At 40.3% G+C, this 15,607-nt stretch overlaps 2 protein-coding genes across 4 annotated transcripts in view; one reads left to right on the plus strand and one right to left on the minus strand.

Moving 5' to 3' along the window:
- Vrk2 (VRK serine/threonine kinase 2) overlaps positions 1–9,195 on the plus strand; it is a 113,408-nt gene extending 104,213 nt beyond the window's left edge. For both annotated transcript variants that reach the window (XM_060365132.1, XM_060365133.1), the window contains exons 12-13: positions 1,261–1,407; positions 8,808–9,195. In XM_060365132.1, the coding sequence (XP_060221115.1) occupies positions 1,261–1,407; positions 8,808–9,158 (498 nt within the window). In that variant the 3' untranslated portion in view covers positions 9,159–9,195. The remainder of the gene's footprint in view (positions 1–1,260; positions 1,408–8,807) is intronic.
- The window catches only part of Fancl (FA complementation group L), a 56,349-nt gene continuing 49,834 nt past the window's right edge, over positions 9,093–15,607 (minus strand). For both annotated transcript variants that reach the window (XM_060365135.1, XM_060365136.1), the window contains 7 exons: positions 15,435–15,585; positions 13,486–13,569; positions 13,217–13,262; positions 13,047–13,128; positions 12,206–12,322; positions 10,257–10,328; positions 9,093–9,272 (listed from right to left, as the gene is read on the minus strand). In XM_060365135.1, the coding sequence (XP_060221118.1) occupies positions 9,237–9,272; positions 10,257–10,328; positions 12,206–12,322; positions 13,047–13,128; positions 13,217–13,262; positions 13,486–13,569; positions 15,435–15,585 (588 nt within the window). In that variant the 3' untranslated portion in view covers positions 9,093–9,236. The remainder of the gene's footprint in view (positions 9,273–10,256; positions 10,329–12,205; positions 12,323–13,046; positions 13,129–13,216; positions 13,263–13,485; positions 13,570–15,434; positions 15,586–15,607) is intronic.

Raw genomic sequence — 15,607 nt, forward strand, 5'->3', positions numbered from 1 at the left:
TAATTCAGAGCATGTTTCACCATGACTGCTATGCCAGAGCTTCGGTGGGTGGAACAAGTCTGGGGACCCTTATTTAACAGGAGTGAAATAAATAACCTGTATGTATTTCTTACCAAGCTGATGGCAGGGAGGGTGGCTCCTAGGTCCCATCAACCTTCCCAGTGGACTTAGAGGGCTGGTGGGAAAACATTAAACTCCAAGTGATTGGGAAACATTTCCAACTTGCAGGTTAGTGAAAGGCAGTAGTTTTGCCATTCATTAAGATGCTGAGATCCGGGGGGAGGTGGGAGTAAAGGAGAGTGTTGTGACAACCAAGCCCCGCCTGCAGGGCACCAGCCTATTTCAAAGGGAAGGAATGAACACACTTGGCAATAGAAACTGGAAATTGAGAGACTACAAATTAAGGCTCTATTTGCCCAGCCAGCATAATTTATTCTCTATTTTGGCACTGGCTACTCCATTATTTCCCCTTCTGCTGTTCCTGTCTCCTGCTCTCCATTTAACCCAGGGGAAAAGGCGATGGCACTGTGAGCTGCTGTAAATGTGAAGCTGCTGAACAAACACTTCACTCAAGGACCTTTGTTGGCTTTAAGTCTTCCACCTGTGTTGTAGGATCTGCCCTCTATCCCTGTGTGTACTTCAAGGTGCTTGAGAGTCAGTCATTCCCCAGATGTCACCACAGTATGAAAAGGAAGCCAAAGAGATGGAGCTTGTCATGAAGTTAACCCCTGGTATTAGTACATGGGCCAAATGACAGGAGCTCGTCTTGCACAGAGGTTAAACTACCTGCACTCTATGTAAGCAACACCGCAAGCTCCTTGTATACTTTCACATTAATTAGCCTCTCTTCAACAATAGGAAAATAAGATCCTAATTAATAGAAATCTAAGCTACAATGATAACTGGCTCCACAGACAGCAAAGGTTAATAATGAATTCACATGCAATTTGAAAAATGTGACAATGTTCCATAAAAATACAATTTTCATTGTAAGCAAGTTTTTTCTAGAGATAATTTTTAAAGCATGTGTAATAGTGACAAAATTTAATTGGTCTTTTCCCATTGATGAAGAGGGTCTGGATCTTGCTAGATATTGTATTTTTTTCCACGATAGCCATTGTTGCTTTTGGTTTGCGTGTTTCTTTGTCAAGTCTATTGTTAGCCAGCTTAGGTTTTTAAAGAATCTGGATGTGAGCGAATTTTTAAAAAAGAAATGTCACAGTTTTCATTTCATTATATATTCTGACTCCATACCAACAGGTTGATTCACCAAGGGTTACAACAAAACCAGCTAATGAGTTCTCAGGTAAGTCCACAGAAAAAGTCAGTGGAGAGACAAGTGCAGCTCGGAGAAAGGAGCATGCGGAGAGGCCAGCCAGAGCACTGAGGAGCACAGCAGCAGTGCAGGTGAGAGCCGGGTGCTGGGTTATTGACGCCTTAGAATAAACACTTTGACATACTGCCTGCACCTAAGGCCAAGGTTGTATGATTTTTGTCAAATGAGGACAAAAAATACCCTATCCACCCAGTAAAATCAAAGCATTTGTTCCAGGAACAGAAGCAAACACACGTGTATATTAGCTCCACCACACACACACAGAATGCAATGAAACACCTGGATTCTTTCACTGTCTATAGCCCATCAACAACCTTCTCCTGCACATTCTGCACTTTATCTATCCCTCTACTCTAACCCTTACCATCCCCCGGAAGGGCACTATCTGCCTGTCAGTGGGCTGTTTGCAATCGTTTGGAGGGAGACTGACTTGTCCTTTACAGATGACTCATGCAGACAACAGCAAAAGGCCTCCCTAAGCCTACATCCTATAATGTGAAAGCAAAGCATATAAAATTTATCTGGAGCGAAAAGTAAAGTTTAATTATGTCAGAATAGCCAGCATTTCATTTGATTTGTGCACCATCATTCTCACATGGTTTGAAGCAGTTCACAGTGTGAAACAGGATAATTTAATACCCCCACCTTTCTCACCCTCTACCCAAGAAAAATTGATATATGGGGCAGCTGGGATGTTAATCACTAAACTGAGCACTGAATTTGGCTCTGAACTTCTTGGCAGCTGAGTCAAAAATTAGAAGTAGAGTTATGCATTTCTCATCCAACCAGCAAACAAGTTTATCCAGAGAGAAATGTTTCTGTTAGTGCTCAAAGGAACCTTTTACATTTATTCAGTATGAAATAGCATTATTTGTGGTATTATTTTAAACTTACATACAGAAATGTATTTCACATGAGCATATTTTATAATCCCACTTGTAAAGTTAAATAGTGCTTGCTGACAAAATCAGAAATTCTAAGTTTTTAGTGTGTACTGGAATCTTCTGTCTCATAATGCTTGGGGGTCCTGTGAAAGTAGATACCCAGGTTTCAAGTGAAGAGATACATTGGCATTGGCTGGCCTGGCAATGGGATGTATGCACAGATGTCCTCACTCCAGCAGCCCTTTCTTTCGCCCAGTCTTCTGACCATAGTTCCGATTCTCATCTCTAGATTAGGTTTGCCTCTTAAATTTCATGACCACATAGGAATTACTTTATGTCTACTCCTTTCATTTATCACCTTTTAAGATTTCTCTGTATTCATCAATATACCAAAACTTCCTTGTCATTTTGCAACTCATGAGTCCATTTTCCTTCTATTGAACACATGAGTCACTGCTGGTTTAATGTATTTAGAGAAAATGTTGTATTAATTCTGCCCAGAGTCTGCTATGGACACTGCATTTCTTCTGAGACATGGAATTATCAGATCATTGGGCAAATAAACGTATGTTCAATTATAAAATGTTGGCACATAAGCAGGCCAGATGGCTTACCAATAAAGACACTTGCCATGGACCACCTGGGTTTGATCCCAGTGATCCACATGTTGAAAAGAAAGGACTGACTCCAACAAGCTGCCCTCTGAACTCATTACAGGGGCCATGACATGAACACAGCTTCCTAGTCCAACAAATAAATAAGTGTGAAATGTTGGCAACTACTTGTGGAAAGTGGCTGTACCTTTTGTGTGTGCAAGTGTTCTGGTCATTCCTACACTTCCTCTCCAACATCTGGTGTCGCCAGTCTTTTGTATTTAACTACTTACACATGTATATTAGTATCAACTTCTGGGTACAGCTATTTCTGTGGTGCCTAATAGCACCGTGGTTACTGGCCATGTATATATCTTCCTTGGAGTGTCTTTCAAGTGCTGGCATTTACAGTTTGCATGTGAATTATGGAAATCCTTTTCATCATCTACACACAAGATCCTTGTCATGTTTCTGTAATATGGCTAGCCCCTACCTACTCATTTCCTTAATACTGTTCATTCATAGTTGCATTCTGACTCCCAGTCTTGTATATGGCATGAGGTGGAGTTGTGGTCCACTTGTCTTACCACAGCATCTTCTTGGAATGGTGTTTTCCTTTTCCTAACTGAACTCCTTTGGATGCTTCTTTAGAAATCAGGTAAGTGTGTCAGCAGGACTACTGAACTGTCTTCCTCCATTGTTTATCTTTCCTTACAGCAGCACGCTACACATACCACTGTAGCTTTACAGCACACCCTAAATTAGCAGTGCCACACGTTCAGTCTCCTTTAGAACTGTGGAGCTTAATCATTAAGCCATGCTCCCTCCAAAAGATTTTGTTTTAATAATTTTTTCCATATAATATATTCTGATCATGGTTTTCCTTCATCTTCTTCCAACCTCTCACCCTTCCATCTCCACACTTTTCTGTCTTTTCCTAGAAAACAAACTGACAAAAATAACAAAAAAACAACCCAAAATAAACAAAACAGAAAAAAAGCATAAGAAACATGCACACATGCAAAGACAAGCACACATACATATTCAGAAATCATAACATATAAGAAAAAAAAATCCCACAAGGAAAACCAACAAACAAACAAACAAAGCATTAGGAGACAAAACCTCTCCAAAAATAGCATTGTGTTCACTCTGTGTTGGCCAGCTACTGCTGGGCATGGAGCTTTCTCTTAAGTGCAGCTTATATACCCAGTTGTTTTTCCTTTGTGAGTAGTTATCAGCTGCAGATAGCTTCTGGGTTACAGTTGGAGGCTCACATTCACTTACCGTCTCAGTGCCGGGACCCCATCTGGTTTGAACCTATGCAGGTCCTGTTCACGCTGCTTATCTTTGAGTTCATATGTGCATCAGTCCTGTTGTTTAGTTGGAGCCCTCTACCCCCACTGGCTCTCACAATCTTTCTGACTCTCTTCCATTGTTCCCTGAGGGGAGAGACTTGAAGACATCTCAGGACTGAGTTTTCCAAGTTCTCTGGCTCTGCCCTTGACTAGTTGTGGGTCTCTATTTTAGTGCTCATCTACTGTAGGAACAAGGTTCTTTGTTGATGGCTGAGCAAGTTGTTAGGAGTCATTTTATTATTATGTTCCATTAGCCAAGTAGTATTTGGTTTTTCACTAGGTCTCTGGGCTATCTAGTTTCATGTTCTCGGCCACCCAAGCAGTATCAGGCATGGTTTCCATTTCATGTAGTGGACCTAAATCTAATCAGAGTGGTTGGCTACTCTCATATTGCACCAGCTAATCATAAAAACAGGCCACCATTGTAGGCCTCAGGGTTTATAGCTAGGTTGGTGTTTACCCATCCTCTGCTAGCATGTAGAGTACCTTTCAGTATCATGAACAGTAGTTGTCTACAGCATAATCTTTAACTGCAGACTTTCTGAAGTCGAGGCAACTTTCTTGTATATTCCTTGTTAGTTTGAAATACTTTTTTTTTAACAACAACCAGCAACTCAAATTTGAAATTGCAATACTTAGAAAAGGTTAATGTCATAAAATGAACTAATGTGAACAAGACATATTCTAAATAAATTTTAGTATTTTCAGAATATTTTATTTATTTTTAAATTTTTTTTTTACAATTTGTTTTATGTCCCCCCTCCCGGATCTCCTCCCAGCCCTACTCTCCCTTCCTTTTCCCCCCATCTCTTTCCCATCCTCCATCTCTCTCCCTCCCTATCCATTTTCCTAGTCCACTGAAAAAGGGAGTCTTCCTCCCCTGCTATCCTATCCTAGCTTATCAAGTCTCATCAGGACTGCCTGGATCCTCTTCGTCTGTGGCCTGGTAAGGCCGCATCATCAGGATGGAATGATCAAAGAACAGGGAAACCAAGTTCAGGCCCCTGCTCCCCTTACTTGGGAACCCACATGGAGACTCAGCTGCCTATTGGCTACATCTGCTCAAGAGGTCTAGGTCCTCTCCATTCATGGCCCTTACAGTCTCTGCAGGACCCCCCCCCCCCCCCAGCTCAGATTTGTTGGCTTTGTTGACCTCCTTGTGGAGCTCCTGTTCCCTCCATGGCTTTTTATCTCCCCCTCTTCCATAAGATTCCCTGCAATCTGCCCAAAGTTTGGCTGTGAGCCTCAACATCTGCTTTGATCCCCTGTTGGGTATATGGTACACTCCCATCCTATTCCCTCTCTTCTACCACTTCTGGTGTCTATCCTGTTTGCTATTATGGATGAGATTTAATTTAAGCATCTTTCCTAGGGTCTTCCTTGCAGTTTAGGACTATAGATTTTAGTATGTTTATCCTATATTATATGGCTAACATCTGCTTAAAGTGAGCATATACCATGCGTGTCTTTCTGGTTCTGGGTTACTTCACTCAGGATGATCTTTTTCTACTGCTATCCATTTGCCTGCAAATTTCATGATTTCCCTGTTTTTAATTGCTGAGTAGTATTCCATTGTGTAGATGTACCATACTCTCTGTATCCATTCTTCTGTAGAGGGACATCTAGGTTGTTTACATTTTATGGCTATTACGAATAAAGCTGCTATGAACATAGCTGAGCAAAATGTTCTTGTTGAATGGTGGAGCATCTTTCAGGTATACGCCCAGGAGTGATCCAGGAGTTTTCTCAGAAAGCACCAGATTGATTTCCAAAGTGATTTAAGTTTGCACTCCCAGGAGCAACAGAGGAGGGTTCCCCTTTCTCCACATCCTCTCCAGCATGTGTTGTCACTTGAGTTTTTGATCTTAGCTATTCTGATGGGTATAAGACTGTCAGAGTCATTTTTATTTGCATTTCCTTAATGACTAAGGATGGTGAGCATTTAAGTGTTTCTCTGGCATTTGATGTTCCTCTGTTGAGAATTTTCTGTTTAGCTCAACAAATGGTGCTGCTCTAACTGAAGTCCATATGTAGAAAAATGCAAAGAGACCCCTATCTATCACCCTGAAGTAAATTAAAGTCCAAGTGGATCAAAGACCTCAACATAAAAACAGACACACTAAATCTGTTGGAAGAAAAAGTAGGGAAGACCCTTGAACCTAACTGGCACAGGAGACAACTTCCTGAACAGAACACCAGCAGCTCAGGCTCTAAATTTCAACAATCAATAAATGGGACCTCATGAAACTGAAAAGCTTCTGTAAAGCAAAGGACACTGTCAACAGAACAAGATGACAGCCTACAGACTGGGAAAGGATCTTCATCAGCTCTATATCTGACAGAGGGCTAATATTCAGAATATATAAAGAACTCAAGAAATCAGACACCAACAAACCAAACAATCCAATTTAAAAAAGGGTGCAAACCTAAACAGTTTGAAGTACTCTTAAAGTTGCTTTATATACATTTGCCCACTTTTTTTTATTTTTTTGTATTTATTTCATCAGTAAGAGGTAGTTTGATACCCACTGTGCATGGCCTGAATAGAAGTGGCATTGGTATTTTCTAAGGCTCTCTAGTGATTATGCTACCTTCAAGATTAATAACGCCCAAAAGGTGGTCTTCTGGAAGCAGGACTGTTGTTATTTAGCGCTGAGCTATTTGCTTTAGCACAAGTTTCTGTGTGTTGTAGGATGTTTGGCAGCATTCCTGTTATATGCCCATTAGGTGCTAATAGTGCTTCCTCCTAGCTGTGACAACCCAAATATTTCTAGAAACTGTTCCCCTGTGAGTTAACGTCTCTATATTGAGAGCCAGTATACTACAGATAAGATTACTGTATTCCTAAGCCCTTGCTACTCACTTACACCACTGTGCCAGTGTTACCCAGTTTTGGGTTAACACACCCCAAATATACACATACACCCCAACCAGAGAGAGAGCTGCACTCTAACATGGCTATCTGTGTGCCTTCTGTCTCCTCTGATGTGACAAATCTCCTATTGCCTTTAATGTTGGAATACGTGGTCCAGTTGATGGCATTTTGGGAAGGCTGTGGATGCTTGAGGAGGTAGAGCCTTGCTGGAGGAAGTCAAGGAAGACTGACTTCTTACAGCTCACCTGACATTCTGTTCACCTTTTGCTTCCTTTTCTGGATGACATATCACCTCCAGGATTCGGTTCCTGTAAACTGTGCCTTCTCTGCCTGCTTCCATGGCCCTTTCCATCTGGAACTGTCATGGCAATGAGAACATAACCAATAGACCTTCTCATTTATGAAAAACAATCTCTTATGCAGAGACCAGCAAACTTCTTTGCAGTGCCAAAGACCAATTCAGGACCTGGCATATATTAAACAAACATTTTACCGTGGAGTTACACTCCAGCCCAACAACATTTTTCTTAAGTGTCTAGACTGAAAATATTTTTGGTCTTATAACCCATAGTTTTTGCCAGGACTATTCAACTATACTGTTTTGGTGTAAAACAAACCATAGATAAAACATAAACAAGTGGATATGGCTTTGTCCCAATTAAACTTTTCACAAAACATGCAAGTTTTTAGAAAATGTGTAAGCATGTATTGTAGCCTGCCTTTCCCAACCAGTATAGAGATCATCTTCCTGTGATTCATCAGTTGTTGCTGAGACATTGTAAAAGTCACAGAAGGTCCTCGTAAAATTCGAGTAGTGTGATTTCTGTTCCTGATGAGGCACACAGACAACTTTCCAATGGTTCTTGGCCTTTGGAAATTTATTTGAAAATGGATTTCTTTGCCTTTAAGTAAGAAAGATTTGGTACCACGGAGAAAAAAAAAAAAGTCAATTATTTTCTTTTAGTGACTAAGACTGTCAGTAATGTTATTTCCATCTGAGTCTCAAACAATAATTTCCATCTGAGTCTCAAACAATAATCTATTTATATTTAATAAGAAAATGTTTCCTAAATGCACCTTTTGTTGGATTTTTATTTTTGCTTGGGTTTTACATTGCTTGAGTAAGGATCTCCCTGTGTAGCCCTGGCTGACCTGGAACTTGTTATTTAGAGCAGGCTGGCCTTGATCTCAGAAATCTTCGCAGGGATTACAGGCATGAACACTGTGCGTAGACAACACACAGCTAATGTAGGGATCCTTTCTGACCTTTGAAAATGGCTGTTTCGGGAGAGAGGTTGAAGAAGGACTACTTAAAGAGTAGAAGTTCTGAGGATGTACTATGTTGGATGAGGCTAAGAGTTAAGAAGATAGATGTTTGTCTGCTTTCTTTAAATGAAGCTGTCTTTTTCTAAATTACTCAGTGGCTGATAGAAGGAGAGGGCGTCCCAGAGGTCACCATGCTAATGCAGAAGAAGTAGCCCTTGGAGCTCCTTGAGTAGCAATCAACAGTAGTTCAACTGTGCCTGTTTCAGGGCACAGGAAACACGTCCACCTGCTAGAGCATTGCACAGCCATGCCCTTGCAAACACTCTGCATTGTCGTGATGGGCCAAATGTCAGCAAGTTATTTTAATGACCAGACTCGCTTGCTGAGTTTTTTGGGGTTTTTTGTTTGTTTGTTTGTTTTGTTTTTTTAGCACTGTTACAGAGTACACAGAAAATGCCTAGATAACTCAGATCTAACAAAATATTTCTTTCATAGGAAAACTCTAGAAGAGGAAAAATTTATGAGTACTCTGATCTTCTTAGTGACATGCACAGTCTTCGACAGACATCCAGCTATATGAATTCCCAAACGCCATACTACAAGCCCTATACGCCCAATCTGGACTGTACCAGTAGAGATCCAATCAGGAAGCCAAGATCCGCATCTTGGCACAGATACGCTTCCACAGGTGACACGGGAGTCACAGACCTGGAAAGTCCTTCGAGACTTTGGCCGTCAGTTTTTCAGCTGACTCTGAGTGAAGAGACAAAGGCTGACGTGTATTACTATGGACTCACTATATTCTGCCTGCTGACATTAGTATGTCTTGCTTTGTATTTTCTCTGAAGTCACCAAATAAATTGTTTTTTGTTTTTTAACAATTTTTCAGGATTCCATCTCTTCACGGTGTGTTTCAGTCTTTCTTTACAGCTTTCTCCCAGACATTTTCAAGGTAATCGGCTTTTAAAAAGAGAGAGAGAGAGAGAATATATTTTAAGAAAACTTTGGGCACACATTTAAAAATTAAAATATTTCCCTGATGGCTAATGAGGTTGAGCATTTTTTTAAGTGTTTCTCTGCCATTCGATATTCCTCTATTGAGAATTCTCTGTTTAGCTCTGTACTCCATTTTTTAATTGGATTACTTGATTTTTTTGCTGTTTAACTTCTTTAGTTCTTTATATATACTGGATATTAGTCCTCTGTCAGATATAGGGTTGGTGAAGAGCCTTTCCCAATCTGTAGGCTGTCGTTTTGCTTTACAGAAGCTTTTCAGTTTCATGAGGTCCCATTTATTGATTGTTGCTCTTAGAGCCTGTGCTGTTGTTGTTGAAGAAGGACTATGCATGGAGATAACCTAAGACCCTTGCACAGATGTAGCCCATGGCAGTTCAGTATCCAAGTAGGTTCCATTGTAATAGTAACAGGGACTGTCTCTAACATGAACTGATTGGCCTGCTCTTTAATTACCTCCCCCTGAGGGGGAAGCAGCATTACCAGGCCACAGAAGAAAACAATGCAACCACTCCTGATGAGATCTAATTGACTAGGACCAGAGGAAGGAAAAGAAGTCCTCCCCTACCAGTGGACTTGGAGAGGAGGCATGCATGCAGAGGGTGAAAGAAGGGAGGGATTGGGATGGAAGGAGGGAGGAAACCACAGGGGGAATACAAAATGAATAAAGTGTAATTCATAAAGAATTTTAAAAACGCTGGAAAAAAATTAAAATATTTTTAAAAGATGTAAGTCTTTTTGACCAAAGATACTTTGAAAATTAAAGTATGTTTAGGGATAGTATGTCTCACAGGAAACTATCGCAGTTTGATGAAATGGAGAATAGCACATTTTAAAACCTTCCGGCAACCTAATGTACTACATACCCACTGTCTGTAACGCATGCCCAGAGCCAGGCACACATTACAAAAGGAGACTGACATGGCTTACCTTACTGCAGTAGGGACATTCACCAAATAAGACGTTAAAGCTCTGTCTGCTGGTGCTCAGCCCTCTCAGCCACTGCGTAGAAACAAGTACGGAACAGTGTCAGTGCTCACACACCATCCCAGACTGACTTATTTTGTTTTCTAAAAGGAAAACCTTTTCTGAGCTCATGTCCAGTTACTATCATATTAATAATTAGGAAGTCAGTATTAAAGTTTGGAATATACACTTCTGGTGTGGGAGCAGACTGTGGGCCCTTTAAGATTTGGCTGACTAACATTTGGTTGTCTGGGAGGCTCCACCCAGCAGCAGATGGAGACAGATGCTGGGACTTGTAGTCAAGTATCAGGAAGAGCTCCGGGATCTTGTTGAAGTGTTGTGGGAAAGATGGAAGGACCTGGAGGGGACAGGAACCCCACAAGAAGACCAACAGTGACAACTAACCCTGACCCACAGGGGCTTACAGAAACTGAGACATCAACTAAGGAGCATGCATGGTCTGGACCTATGGTCCCTGCCCATATGTGGCTGATGGGCAGCTTGGTCTTCATGTGGTCACCTGGAGTGGGGCTGGGGCTGCTTCCAACATGGACTCTATTTCCTGCTTTTGGATCAGTTCCCCCTGTCAGAGCTGCCTTGCCTGTCCTCAGGGGATGTACTCAGTCCTGAGGTGACTTGTGCTGGGGAAGGTTGATACAGAGGAAAGGGCCTCCCCTTTTCTGGGAGAAAAGGGAGAGAGGAAGGGGGAGGGAAAGGATAGGAACTGGGAAGAGAGGAGGGAGGGGCACTCTTGGCATGTAAAGTAAGTAAGCTTAAATAAAATAAAAATTAAAAAAACCTCACTTTACACATGGAAGAAAAAAAGGCTTGGCTGAAAATTACACATTTTACATGCAAAAGAGACCCATGCACGTTCCTGTGGTTCACACACCTAAACCAATTAATCACATGCCAACAATTTCTTTGTAAAAGTTATCTTAGGATTTTGAGTTTCTGATCTTAATTCAACAGTGGGTAAAGTTTCACTGTGCTGACTATAAGTATGAAGCAATCAGTCTTAAAAAATAAAATAAATGAAGCCGGGCAGGGTGGCACACACATGTGAGGCAGATCTCTGAGTCGAGACCATCCTGGTCTACAAAGCAAGTCCAGGACAGCCAAGGCTACACTGAGAAACCCTATCTTGATTTTTTTTTAAATAAATAGTCACTATTGGGGAAAAAAAAAAAACAGATTCCATTGGAATTTCCCAAGTGGCCCTGGTATGGTTAGGATTGTCTAAAGAAAAGACTGTCCCTCAGTTTCCTATTAAGAGTGAAGAGCACCAACTACTATCTATCTCTATTTTAAAGAAGAAAGACTGAAAATTTATGGCATGTTTCCACTGTAAGATGATTTACACAGAGACAGTTAATTGTATGAGTTGTGCCCCAACAGGAATGATACAGGAATTAATGGCCTGAGAAATGAAGGCACAATTCATGTAGAAAAGGGATGCCCAGGTTGCAGAAACATTTTAGTATTTAAAAGAGAATTCTCGTATTTATTCTGTCCATACAGGAGGCTTCAGAGTAGTGTACAACCTTTTGACTGATCGCCTACTCCTCTCCCACCGTCATCCTAGACTGGCGGATCCAGACAGTTTACGTAGCGGATACAGACGGCTAGGAAGATTTCTGTTATGCCTACCACCGATTTCTGAGGTGTCAGGACACCAGTCACAAGTGCATTCTGGATTGTCTTTCTCCCTGAGATTCTCGGGCACAGTCAGTCAGATCCAAGATAAAGAAATGAAGCCTGTGAATTTTAACTAGTAAGTCAAATTAACTATTTAGGTTAACTAGTAAAGTAATGTAAATTAACTAGTAAGCGGAGTTTTTGGCAAAAGAAAGAATACTTTAGTAAAGAGATTTTAGACTCTGTACTTCATATGGAGATGATTCTAGTTTTACCTCGTATAAGCATATTTGATGGAAAGGCTGTCCACACTGGGGATTATCACACACTTGATCAGGAATGGCACCATTGAGGTGACGGGAGTAACAGATTCCACAGTCCATGCTAAAGTCCTAAAGAAAAATGGTGTTAGTGTTTAGTGTGAATACGGTAAAATTAGGAGGAATGAGTATGACATACACAATGCTTGTTTTTATATATGTATCTTATTAAGGATGTTTCTGTAATTTGGAACATATAAGCAGGTTAGAACACCTAGTCACTTGCACTCAAATATACACAGATTTCATTTTTGCTTGCAAGAATTTTGCGTTTTAGCAATTTTTCCATACACGTAATTGTGCCTGTATATTCACAAAGACACATCTGACATCAGCTAGTGAACAGCAAAGGGACAGAGATAATCATCACCACCATTTCGTGTTAACAGCAGAAGCTCAGTCCAAAGTCAACCCCGCCTCCATTATCTTCACCGTATCAACGGCACTGCTCACTTCTGGAAAACTACTGCTGTCCCTCACAAACTTAGAGCAAACCAGTTAAAACCGTGCTGTAGCCACCCATAAGCGGACAGGACAAAAACCCAAACATCTCATTAGTGTCCCTTCTTTTCTTTGTAGTTTTACTAAGTGAATCCGTCATTAACCAATTCACGCTGACGCTACTGAGCAGAGCACGCTAACCACCTAGCTAGCACAGTTCAGCAAGTTCACCCATACAGGTGTTACCTGTAACCAAGAGCTCTGCTAAGACATTCTTCCAACGTCTTTTCAGAGACAAGCATTTAAATTTTATTATCTACATAGTGAAGACTATTCAAGCACTAATTAGACTTACAGATTCTTCCAAGACAGTACGAGCTGGAAAATCAATTTCTAAAACATCTTTCAAATTTTGTAACAGACTACTTTCTGGATCCCTAAAAACAAAACAAAACAAAAATCCCTATAAAGTTTGTTAACAGTTAAGCTATAGAACAGTACCAACTATATTGCCAAGGTACCTACCATAAATGTATGTTTCCACTCAGCTTGATTCCTAGGGGTTTTATCACTTTGGATATTAAGAAAAGGAAAAAAGGTTTAAAAATTGGCTTTGTTGCTCTTATTGTTACCGTATTTGTTTAACTATTTGGCTTAAAATCTAAACGATCTAGTTTGTTTAAAAAGTATACAGTTCAAAAAGAGAAATGTATCTAAAATACTTCTAACAGTAATAGTTTGGAATATTCAACAACATTAGACAGGATTTTATGAATATGTTCCAGATCTCATACCATGGTCAGCTCCAAGAAAGCAAAACTCGGGAAGCATGGTCGGATGCCTGGGGTCTACCTCTATGTTTATGGAAACGTTATTCCCTGAAATGAAAGCAGAAGATTTTTAGATGTGGGCAGCTCGTCAACTAAGCAAATACAAACTCAAAGCATGCTGATCCAGCCACCTATTTTATTCTCAGGAAGAACTCGCCATTTTTTTTGTTTTGTTTTGTATAGATGTAAGTATTAGTGTCGGTCGGTACTGAGAAGTATTGTTGAAATTATGTTGTCATTAAAGATCCAGGATCATAAGCTTCAAAAGACAAGACCAAAAGTTATATGAGTAAGTTAAATTGGTACTCTGGTAATTATGTTCCAGTAAAGTCTAATAAAAAATTTTAGTGGACTGTAAAAGTCTTTAATATTTAAGAAATCATATATTTAAGCAATGTATGTTACTTTTTATAGCTTTCTTTGCAAACTTAGTATTTTGTATAATTATGGTCAAACTAGTAGCTGATAAAATGGAGATACCTGGTGTGCCTATTCTATATAAAACACTTACATAGAAACTGTCCTTTATGAAAGTTAACAAATGTTTAATTCAAATTAAACAGACTTTTATCCTAGGTGATACCTAAATAACCATTTCTGAAGCTAAGAAAGATGACTTTACTTAGCACTAGACTCTTTTACAAGTTTCAGCTGTATTGAATACATACAAATTGCACAAAGCTCCCTACTAGTTGGTGAAGTTACGTAATATAGTTAAGATCAGTTTCAACTCACCTTTATAACAAAGTGATATGATAAATTACATAAGCGTTTTTGCTAAAGTTGGCAATAAAAATTTAAACAAATCTGGTAAAAAAAAAATGGTCAAAGTAAAAAAAGAGGTACGTAGTAGAGCCATTCAATGAGAAAAAAAAATAATCTGTCAAACGCAGAACACACACTTTTCATTAGGCTTGAGCAATGCTGTCTACCACAGACCAAAAAGTGCTGTCACTTAGGCAATGGCTAGAGAAACACAAAGGTTGGCCCCAAGACAACAAATCATTGGCTGAAGCTGGAAGAAGACATAAAAGTAGATACAGAACACTGACTACAACCTGGCTGTTGAAGCTGAACTATAAGAAACCTAATTAACATGTTTCAAGAATAATTATTTTAATGGGGCCATAAAGATAATAAATCATCACATTTCTCTAAAGACATGTTTTCAGTCTTAGCATCTACTTGCTGACAAATACACTATAACTGGATAATTGTTCCAAATTACGTCCTAACAGACGTTCCTGCACCGGAAGGTAATGTATTGCCAGGGAAGTGCTGCGGGTGTGAGTCTCCCAGCCCCACCCCCTCTGTGCTGTATGGGGTCTAGAGCTAAGCTGTTCGCTGACTTCGCAGGTTTGCTTTGTTTGTCATGAGGAAGAGAACCCCCTGGCAGAGACTACAGCAGGACAGGAGCCCTGCATCCATGCCCCTGCTCTTCAGCTGTGTCTACTCATCAGAGAGATGCCCATCCTGTTTACTCCCAGTGGTACGACCCAATTCAGTGTCTTTCTCTCTGTTTTCTGTCAAAAAGTATTGCCAGATCTAAGCTTCTTCAAAGATAAAGACTTCATTTTTTCTAGCACAGGCTTTGTTCTAAGCACCATTCGCTTTGAGTTGCCTGCCCCACAGTTTCTGTGCCAGTTAATGCTAATTTAATACTACCTGAATGTGGCCTCCACTGGATCATCGCCTTTCAGGACGAAACACCTCATCACTTGCCCTCTCCATCTAAAACATTTACATTTAGCCATGTAGTAATAAAAGTCAGGTTTTATTCCCAAGAGCTTCAATAGCTGAATCCATACAAAGAAATTTCACCTAAGATTTTACTTGCTGCTTTCAAATTTGTTTTGGCAAATAATAGAATATAAAATCAGACACCAGAAGACATTCCCATCTTCCTTCCCTACCCAATGCAATCCTGCGTGCTGTCGCACTCCGGGGAGGTTTTTCTGGTTCCAGCACCCAGGTCTTCTCATCAATTTCATCCATAACATCCCAAAATGCCTTCAGCATCTCCAAGGCCGCCAAGAACTGACTGTAAATATTTACCAAGGAGCTCTGTGGACAGACGGAAGCTGTG

Source organism: Meriones unguiculatus, chromosome 12 (genome assembly GCF_030254825.1).
Source record: "Meriones unguiculatus strain TT.TT164.6M chromosome 12, Bangor_MerUng_6.1, whole genome shotgun sequence".
In the NCBI taxonomy this organism is placed as follows: Eukaryota; Metazoa; Chordata; class Mammalia; order Rodentia; family Muridae; genus Meriones; species Meriones unguiculatus.